This window comes from Populus nigra, chromosome 1 (assembly GCF_951802175.1).
Source record: "Populus nigra chromosome 1, ddPopNigr1.1, whole genome shotgun sequence".
Classification (NCBI taxonomy): Eukaryota; Viridiplantae; Streptophyta; class Magnoliopsida; order Malpighiales; family Salicaceae; genus Populus; species Populus nigra.
The window spans coordinates 40,374,863-40,385,478 of NC_084852.1; the positions used below are offsets into that span (position 1 = coordinate 40,374,863).

General features: G+C 33.1%; 1 protein-coding gene and 1 long non-coding RNA gene across 3 annotated transcripts; one reads left to right on the forward strand and one right to left on the reverse strand.

Annotated features, from left to right (window-relative positions):
• Positions 1-453: 453 nt before the first annotated feature.
• LOC133692899 (probable protein S-acyltransferase 14) lies at positions 454-4,962 on the reverse strand. 2 transcript variants are annotated; one of them, XM_062114079.1, is made up of 7 exons: positions 4,563-4,962; positions 3,434-3,680; positions 3,243-3,334; positions 2,045-2,168; positions 1,866-1,951; positions 1,705-1,770; positions 454-933 (listed from the first exon to the last, which is right to left on the reverse strand). In XM_062114079.1, exons 1-7 carry the CDS (start codon positions 4,749-4,751, stop codon positions 805-807), a joined length of 933 nt encoding a protein of 310 aa, XP_061970063.1. In that variant the 5' UTR covers positions 4,752-4,962; the 3' UTR covers positions 454-804. The 2 variants fall into 2 exon arrangements, with proteins under 2 accessions (XP_061970063.1, XP_061970054.1); XM_062114070.1 differs by having other exon boundaries at positions 3,551-3,680; positions 4,563-4,886.
• On the forward strand, positions 856-1,538 carry LOC133692910 (uncharacterized). The gene is made up of 2 exons (XR_009842023.1): positions 856-990; positions 1,140-1,538. It is a non-coding gene; the product is annotated as an uncharacterized LOC133692910 (long non-coding RNA).
• Positions 4,963-10,616: the final 5,654 nt, after the last annotated feature.

A 10,616-nucleotide genomic window follows, 5' to 3' on the forward strand; every position in this document is an offset into this window, starting at 1 on the left:
CCGAAGATCAAATTTCTTGAGACTTTTGAGAGTAGGAATGGCGTGGGACTCCAATCCAGTTTGCGAGTTTTCTGTGAATATATTTTCACCGTCATTCCGTGATTTCATGGTAGAAATTTGCAGTTGTCCGATGCATTTTGCAGTTGTCCGATGCAATCCAAGTTGTATCCGTTTTATGTTTTGAAATATCATGCATATTTGAAAATGTGATAATATTTATTTGAATTCAAAATATTTTTTTCTTAAAAATACATCAAAATAATAATTTTTTTATTTTTAAAAAATTATTTTTAACACCAACATATTAAAACAATATTATAATACCATAACAAAATTAATTTAAAATTTAAAATTAAAAAATAAAAATATTTCATTTTTTTTAAAAGACACTTTTATAATACAAAAACAAGTAAATACTATCTATATATTATTTGTATTGAACTAATCACCTGATTTTGCAGTTTGAGTAAAGATTGATTGACCAATGTTCCATGCATGTAGCCACTTTTCTCTGTGGTGAGAACTACACATTCACGGGATAGTGAGCTCAAAACACATGTACAACTTTTAGAATGCCTTCATGAAGGATAATAGTTGAAAGGTGGTATTGCTAGAATTTGTTTTTCCCCAACTGCGCGCACTACGACGTTCCAAGAACAGCATATTTGTTTTTCAAAATGGACGCATCTCTACACAAATATACTTCCATGTTCCTCGTTCGGATCCGCTCGAGTGAGCCTCCTTTTCCAGATTGTCAAAAAGCCCTATAAGACGGTTTAATGTCATTCAACCTGATAAATGCCGTTAGAACTGCTGGAGCTCATCCAAGTCTGGTCTTGTTGGATATTCAAAACCTTGAAGCACTGGCATGCATTCCAAATCCTCTTCTGAATAAGCAGGGATGAACCAGTATCTCTTATCCGTCCCAAACACCTGACATAGAAAACAACACTTCACCACCATGATCGGCATTTTACTTTGCATGCGTAGGTATGAAACTTAATCCTACATTCAATAGCATGACCAATCATAGCAAACATGATCATGGGGAGGCTTTCGGACCATGTAAAAGCCGAGCCTAGAACCATTCACATGCCAAAGTTTGAATCTCACGTTATTGCAATGTTTTCTATGTGCAGTTTGACATACAGTGCCGGCAGCTTGGGAAATGTCAATGTCCATGTCCGCCCAATTGCTATGAGCAGATGATAATTTTCTAAGTGAAATGTGACTTCAACAAAATAAGAATATGGGTTGGGATGAATGTCAACAATTATGGGGACATGAACAAGCATGACTTTGTGGTTGAGTAAAACTGAAACACACAACTGATTTCATCCAAACCTCAATTTATAGTTTTATCTATGAATCAATTATGCTGGGGAACGGAAGTGATTATGGAAATGTGTAATGGGAACAGTGTAGACTACATTACAATCCAAACCTCAATTTCAAGGAACAGTGTGGCCCTTGTGTTCATGGAAGAGGTCTGTTCAATTGTGTAAATGTGTAATAGGTCTGCAATTACTTCGTGGAAATTCAGAATCAAGTGTGCAACATATGCAGGTTTTTTCTGATCTAGCAGCACAAGCACAGTGTGAAAAACCTCCTTATATGATGAAATGGTTATAAATCAAAAGGTCAATGAAGCAAGCATGCATACACAGTGGTTGGATAAAGATTAACAGAAAGACCAAAAGTAACCTGTTCAAAGTTTTTCCTTCGACCAAGGTCATAATGCCATTTAGGATTGGATTTCTTCTCAAATGCCTGAAAGAAAGAAGATGAGCTTTTAATCGATGCACTGGCTGAATGCCTTGCTAATATACGATGTTGGGGGGGGGGGGGGGGGGGGGAGGCATCACCTCAATGGTGGTGGTATTGCCTAATACCAATGATATGTGCATAATCAGGAAGCCCATAATACTCAATGCAAATGATAAGTTCAAGACTGAAATAATCAAAGCATAAAAATAAGGAAAAGGAAAAGGAAACAGAAAAGAAATGAAAATTGATACAATATACAGATTTTCGTCCAACTTACCAAATGTGACAAAAGTGGCTACAAGGGTCTCTGGTGTTCCATTTTCTTCACCAACAGAAAAAAATGCTAAAAACTGCGGCAACAATGATAAAGTGACAAGAGTTGTCACAAGAAATGTGTAAAACTGCATAAGGAAAAAGCAACCAAAATTAGATTGGGAGTTCGTATCAGAGAACAGAAAATATGCTTGTAGCATGATAAGCTTAAAAACTGAAAAGCCAATTATTAGAAATCAATTCATGTCCACACTCCACAACAGAAAAAACAGAGGGGGCGGTTGTTTGCAAGAGTGAACAGATGACAAGAATGACAGGTGCTTTAGATGCACCTCAATGGCTAGTTGCACCAGCCATCTGTAGATGAATTTAAAGCATCACATATCATGTTTTTTAGGGTGTTTGCAAGAATGTATTAAAGAATACTATCTCAAGCATAAGTCTCATAAAGCAGCAAAAGCATGAAATAAAATGAGTCTGGAATTTGCAAAAGTTATATATGGAATAAAAAGTTATTTGCCTTCTTGGTGCTTGTAAGTTGCGAATCTTGCAACCCTCAGAATGAAAACAGAGAAAATGGAGTTATCAAAACGGTGAGGAAATCACAAGATCAATGGTCAGTGAAAGAGATAGAGCAAATTTATATAATTTATTCTGGAAGGTCAGGAAAGATGCTTTCACAGAAAGGAAAGTATAAAGGTATAATGACATAAAAATATGATTTGGCACAGATAAGATCATTTATCCTGTATTTTTTAATACAGCTTTCAAGTGCAACAGGCACCTTATAGGTGCCATAAGAATTTCACATTTATCTGTACAAGCTCCATTTTTATGCATGGCAATGGTCAGTTTCTATATAGTCGAGCAACCTTTCTCACAAACATTTTTGTGATACTTAAGGGTGAGCAGGCATGCTGTGAAGATATAGGCATACAATTGATACCATCAAAAGCACTTGTCTCTCATTGCAAGTTGAGTTAAAAGACTTGAATGAGTCGAGACAAAGCTATAAACATATAAACCATTTCTCATATGCTGATTTATGTTTTATGTCATATAGAAAGTTTGTTTCAAAATTGTTAAACCATAAATTAGCTGGATACAATGATAAGTCCATTCATTTGATAGAAATAATCTCCATTCCCACTCACGCATATGCATCAATATATCCAAGTTTTTTTCTATGATAGTTAACATACCAAGAAAAGAAGGAAATACTTGTAATTCAATGCCCCGACACAATTCACGACCCATACACAATGATGGTCCATTTTCAATATACACCTCCCGCCTGAAACAATTAACAAATGAAGCTACCTTTAGTTGAAATGAAACAACAGCTAGGCTTCTAGAAAAGAAATCCATGTAAACCCTAAAAAGAAAAACTCACAAACAGAACAGTGATGGCAGCGAGGAGGTTTAAACCAATTGCATTTTCGACAGGCTCGTGTTCTTGGATTAGCTGGCTCACCAAGCATAGCTGACTGATTTAAATCTAAACCCGTACCTTCATGTGCTAATCCGACCAATGGATCTGCATCGCCACTCTCCTCATCTATTGATGGCCTCCAATTTGGTGGGACACCACCAGGATCAGTCAGAACAGTAGTAAAGTAGCTCCACAATAGCATCACCAGCTACATAACCAAATCCCACCAATAGAAATTCAGTTTTATAGAGTTCCCTATACAGTTATTGGACAAACTCAATTTTAAATAGAGCACCATTACTATGTTCACTGAATAAGTTCACCTACATTATCTCACCCACTTAGAGTGGTGGCTCGCATGGAAGCATCCATTGTGCATGGATATTATCCAGCATACATGGAAGCCAGTGGCAGCCAGCCACATACCTCGGTGGATAATTAGGTGAAGGAATAACACCCATCATTTTCCTTCCATATGCTGTGCTATACATGGGAGAGAAAGACAGCTTTCCAGAGTCCCACAACTCATTTTTCCCCACATAATCCAATCCATACTACAACGTAAAAGGACCATTGAATAACACAAAACTGTTCTAGATAGTGATACACCAGTTAACGACCATTAGCAAACTGGGATTTGTGAGATGTTCAATCTAAAGTCAACCCCACCTGCCTGTATGGAAATCAACAAAATCAAGGAACCAGCATAGAAATCCGTTGTTTGGTTGGTAAGAACTAGAGGAAACTGAGTTCAAATACAACTTCTCTCAGCAAAACGAATCGACATGAACTGCATACAAGCTAACCAAAATCTATTCTGTGATAGCCAAAACTTAAATTGCATATAAACTGGTATGACAATGCTATAAATGTGTGTGCGTGGCCGCTCAAAAGCCCTTTTTAGTTGCAATGGTAAATGTTGCTACATAACATTAAAAACTAGAAATAAATATCATAATAAGGAAACATTATTGGCCTAAAAATTCAAGCTTTTCGTGCAATACAAATTAAAGCAATCATAGAACATCGGTAATAGCAAGCAAAAACACTAAACTTTCAAAAAAAAAAAAAAAAGGAAAATGTAACTTACCATAGAATGGAACAAAACCAAGACAAGGAGAGCGACAAAAGAATCAAGGCCACCATGAAAAAGAGCGGGACCATAATTAGCTACAACAATAACATAATATGTAACCCCAATTATGCCAAGGACCAATACTATCATGATAGAACCAAGAGCTCGCAGTGCTGTGCAAAACTTGAACACGTTCCATGCCATTACCGCCTCTCCTGATTTCTGCACAATTTTCTTTTTATTGAACCTAAGAATCAGACTTTGCCGGTCAAACCATGGAGATGATAAATGGGCTGTGGTTGGATTCTCTAGTCTTTTAAAATTAAGGTGAAGACTTGATCTTTTTTTCTTTTTTTTCCTTGTCCTTTTTGGGTGCAAAGACTTGGAAATTTTTATTGTCTGAAAATCGTGTTGTGTTTCGTTGGATGTTGAAGAAGATGTAGAAGAGAACATCCAGTGCAGCCCATGGTCCATTATTCAATATGGGTTGCGTTTGACAATTGATTCTCTATTGGGCTTTAGTTTTTATCTTTGGTTCTAAACTTGCGCTCCCTCTAAATTTGCCGGGCAAAATTGTCGTCTTAGGTTTTGTCTGATGCATGATGAGAGGGGAGGTTTTTATAAAAATAAATTATTACAATAATAATTTTAATAATGTAAAAAATGGTTTTAAATTTTTTTAATATGTTGGTAAAAAAAGATAGAAAATAGTTGAATTATACTAAAGTCTGGTTAGAAATAAATAAATAAAAATTTTGAACGTGTCTAATGAGAGAGAGTAGGAAAAAAATGTTAATTAAAGTGCGAACTCTACCCTTTCATGCCTTGGAAGGTAAAATTTATGGTGCAAGAACATATCCTAGGAGGCAAATATAGTACTTCTTCTCTAGCAAAACAGTTGAGAATTAGAGAACATTTCGTATTGTGGAACTTTTTATTTGATTAATTAAATAGCTTTTGTTTTATGTATTAGCTCTAAATTTAATTGTGTTTTAAATTTTAATTTTATAGAAGTTAATATAATATGTTTTTCATTTATTTTGCATGCAAAAATTCATCTTATAATAGTTTTAATCAAATATATATTTCTTTAAACCTATCTTTTTAAAACCACAATTAAAAGTGTTTTTCTCTAACCTATTTTTATTAAATTATTACTGTAAAAACTATCACAATGCTAAACACACATTTAATTTGGAGTTTTACTATTTATATAAACAATGAAGTTATTCTTTTAAAATTTTCTCCTTTTATTCATTGCTTCCTTTTTTTATTTCAATTTTGTTCCTTTCTCTCAATTTCATCATCAAAATTTTTTTAACAACCATTCATGCCATGATCATGAAACTTGGCTCGACGGATTAGCTTAGGTCCTTAGCCAGGTTTTAAATTATAAAAACTTAGGCTTGTAATTAGACCTGTCAAACTCGGGGTAGCACAAAACCCGAGTGACCCGACGTAGCTTGGGTGAAACCTAACTTTTTATATTTTTTTAATAAACCCTAAAAGTATAAAATTAATCTGCGAACTTAGCCTCACATATTTGTTTTTATAACCTACATCCACATAAATTGTTTTTTAACTTTTCAATGTGAAATAACTATAACTTAAACCAATTGTTTCTTAATTTTTCAATACAGGATAACTATATTACACTTTATTTTTTTTTTCATAGCTTACATTCACATGAATTGTTTTTTAACTTTTCGATGTGCGATAATTATATTATACCCCATGCCTCACATTTCTTTTTTTTATAGTTTGCATTTACATGCATTGTTCTTTTAATTTTTTAAAGTCAGATAACTATAAATAGCTTACATGGATATATGAAATGTTTTTAAATTTCTTGATGTGAAATAACTATACTACACTCCATATTTGTTTTTTATACCTACATCTATATGAATTGATTCTTATTTTTTCGACGTGGAATAACTATATATAACCTACATCTATAAGGATTGCTTTTTAAGTTTTTTGATGTTGGATAAATATATTACACTTCATATTTTTTTTATAACCTACATTCACATGGATTGTTTCTTAACTTTTTGATATAAGATAACTATACTACACTTCATACCTCACATTTTTTTTCCCATAACCTACATCCACATGCATTGTTTCAAAACTTTTATGCGTGGGATATTAAAACCTTAAACATAATTTCTTTTTTTATATTCTCGGATTGACCTGGAACCTAACCCCATGGTCGAATTAACCCTCAAGCTAAGTTTAATAATTACAATCTCGGTTGTCTTTAGATCAACCAAATCGACTAGATCACATCAATACAATTTTCACATGGTTTAATTTTAAACTTGATCTGGTTAATGAGTTAGATCGAGAGGGTTTTTTTCTATCAATTTCATCTTCTTTTTTTTAATCCTGTCCTTGGACTTTTTTTATTGGTTGACCAGGTTGCATTTGAACCAACCAAGTCGACTGAGTCATATTGGGGTAACTCCCACTCAATTTAATTTTAAATCCAAGCTAGACAAGAAGTTACGTCAGAAGATTTTTTATGTTAATTTTATATTTCTTTTCTCAATTTCATCCTTGTATATATTTTTTTACTGTTAGTTAGTATATTTTTAAACCGACCAGGTCAATTGGGTTACATCAACATAATTTTTACATGATTTAATTTTAAAAACAAGAATTGGGATAAAAAAAATTTATTACATTAATTTGTTTTAATCAGAACTGTAATGTAGCACAAATTGTAAACTAGCAGGTTGGATATGGAAAATGTTATCTAGGCATATAATTGACGGGTACATTTAATCACCGTCCTTGATTCATGGGAATCAGGTTTCTTAAACCATGGTGATTAATTTGTGTGCGGGCGTGCTGCATGACACGATCCATCACTCTACTCGTGCAAAGCGTTATAAAGTTTAGAGTGAATCATTTTAAAAAAAGTAATAAAGTTTGCTGACCATATTAGTAAAAGCTGTTGTGCATAAAAAAATAAAGTATCATAATTATACCCAGCATTAGTACTTTTTGCTCCCTCAATTAAAGATAATTATTTTAGGAGTTCCTGCAATAAAAATTCAGGCAGGATCATTCATGGTTTTTATTCCAATTCAACGCCGTTAAAATTTATTTCATTTAAAAAAAAAACCAAACAAACTAATTTAATTATAAATATCAAAATTTATTTTTAAAAAAATACTATAAAATTGTTAGCAGGAAACAAATTTTGAAAACACTTAGTACTAAAATGATTGTTAAAGTAGCATAACAAAATTGGGTTAATGGTTCAAGTGGAATTTTTTTCTACTAAGATAATATTTATCATTTCACTTAGAAATAAATTAAAATAATATTTTTTTTATTTTTTAAATTTATCATTTATATTAGCATATCAAAATAATTTAAATATATATATATATAATAATTTAAAATAAAAAATATAATTGTTTTTTTTTAAATAGAGACACTCCTCAATATCAATCGGTCAAGAATCTATGATCCTCAATATTGTTGTAACAGTGCACAAGGGTGTGCGCATGCGCCCCTGGTTCCAATCCTTGTTTGATGGTTGTGTTTTTGTCCGGACTCACCGTACATCTAGGCCTGGGTACTATTTGGAATTATAGTTTTTTTTTTAAAAAAAGTATTTTTTAAACGCGTGCAAAGGTAGACGACAATACGGCTACAGTCTGCTGGCGCAAAATAAATAAACGATCACCGCTTAAAAGAGGGGCACCCTCTTTCCCCATTGTCTCATTTATTAACTTCACATGCAAGACCAGCCTCCCTCTCCCTCGCTCCGCAATTATTTAATAATAATAATAACAATGCTATTAATAGGAATAATAATAACAATAACAATAGTAATAATTATAATTATAATAATAGCTATAATAATAATAATAATGGTTTATAATAATAATAATAATAATAATAATAATAATAGTTGTTATAACCATAATAATAATAACAATAATTATAATGGTGATAAGAATAAAAACAACAACAATAATAATAATACTTATTAATAATAGTAGTGATAGTGATAGATGTAATGATAGCATTAATAATAATAATAAAGATGATATCTTTAATAGTGATAGTAATAATAGTGATAATTTATCATTCGATGTTAGGTTTGTTAGGAATTGAGTTTCATAATTTTTTCATATCTAGTATTTTCAGTCTAATAACTTAGTTTGAAAGTTTGAAAAGTTTATATGGTCCGACATACTCTTTTATTTTTTATCTTATTGCCTTGAATAAAAAACCGATCATTCAGGTTTCTTTAAATTTGTTAAATAAATTAATTCACATCAAATTAATTTTTATATAGTTTTATTAAGAACTCATGCTAAGCAGAGATTCAAGACAAGAAATTTCAAGATTTTTTTTTTATCCGGGTTTAATAGCATTGCAAAAAAATCCTCTTGCTCTTAGTTTTTGTTTTAATGTTTTTAAAAAATATTTGGTCATGACAAGGCACGGTAAATAGACTAGTAAATATTATTTCGCTTCCTTGTATGAGAGGAGAAGTCCACATGTGTGAGGAATAAGAAATTTGTACTTTGTAGCCTAGCACTAAAATCCCCCAACACTCGCAACCTCAAGAATGACGAGATAAAAAATCCATAGTGTGGATATAATTAATTAAGTATGACCATAATGGCACCATGTCACCCGCTGCCTTCATTAACATTATCAGGCATTATTTTTGACGTCGCCTCAAACCAGTTGTGGCTTGATTTTAACAGAAAGGAGCTTCATTGACGTACCGGAGTCGCCTTAAGCATCTGGGCTTGACGGTATTGGATGCATTCACGCCTTAGTCTTGGAATTTTTCCCATTTTCATTTAAAGATCAAAGGAATCAGTCTTTCCATCTATTTAGAATGTTCACCACGCTGGAGACTCCTTCCTCGGTATGTGCTCTCTGGTCCAGTTTTAATGGCAGCAAACGACTTTAAACGCCAGGGTGACCGTCCAGAAGGGACTTTGCAGCAAAAGTTAAATTGTCGTGCCAGGACTCTGACGCAGCAGAGAGCTTACTAGCCATAGATTTTGGCTGACTTTTATTATGTCACAGCGAACCACTGTCCGGGAAGGACACCTAAAAATTGACCTGCCCGGCCATATGTGCTCAACGGAAGCTTTTCTTTCCTGTTTCATAAGGATCTTGGTTCCGTGCGGGCCTACTCATTTGTGTGAGTTATGGAAAGAGTCAAACACTTCGCTTTCTTCCTTTTACATTCTTCATTGATTCGTTTGGCAAGCAAGTATTGCACGTTTGATCTTACTTTGATAATAAAAAAGAAGGAGAATGTAAAGAAGCCCCTCCGGAAATCATTCAATACAAAATTTGGAAATCCCCGGCTCACCTGGAACTAGCAAAATACATCTTATGGTCAGTCAATTCTCTCCTCAAGGTACGAGGATGGCCGTTGTGAAGTGTAAACCCAAGTTGAAATTAATTAGAGAAAAAAAAAATCAACATTCATGGAGTAAGGTCAGAATAAATAAATAAATTAGAAGTCATTCTAACTATTAATCAAGTGAAGAGATAATAAGTAAACTTACCCTCAAAGTTGGCCAAGATTCATAATGTATTTCATGTGATCTTACCATAAAAAGCCGACATTAACTCTTTATGAGTGTTAACTCAAGTTCTAGTAGAGGTAAAAAAAATCTAACGTGTGAGGTGAAACCAATAAAAATTCTTGACTGGGGTGAGAAAGATCTTTGCTGGAAAAAATTCTTATAGTCAGAGTTTTGTGGCAAAACTCACGAATAAAAAAAGAAATATGGAAAAAAGAATCGGAGATGAAGCAAAAATATCCCGATTTATTTAGAAACTCAAGTATATTACTCGAATTTTGATGATGAAATTTCTCATATGTAAACTCCAAGTTGAAATTAATTAGTGAAAATAAAATAAAATAAATCAATATGTATGGAGGAAGTTCAGATCCGTTACTTGCGATGAAGAAGAGCGAGCTAGTACCTGGGGCTTTAATTCAATGCACCCACCGACCATCGTCCCTAAATAACTTAGTTAGCTGACATCGATCGAATGATAATATTAATT

Bases quoted from the DNA above. Each gene is read 5' to 3' on its own strand.
- LOC133692899 (XM_062114079.1), bottom strand. From the start codon at position 4,751: ATGGCATGGAACGTGTTCAAGTTTTGCACAGCACTGCGAGCTCTTGGT. The intron at 2,169-3,242 runs GTATGTTAACTA...TTCCTTATGCAG, and splicing joins AGTATTTCCTTCTTTTCTTG to TTTTACACATTTCTTGTGAC. The intron at 1,952-2,044 runs GTAAGTTGGACG...TGATTATTTCAG, and splicing joins AGCCACTTTTGTCACATTTG to TCTTGAACTTATCATTTGCA.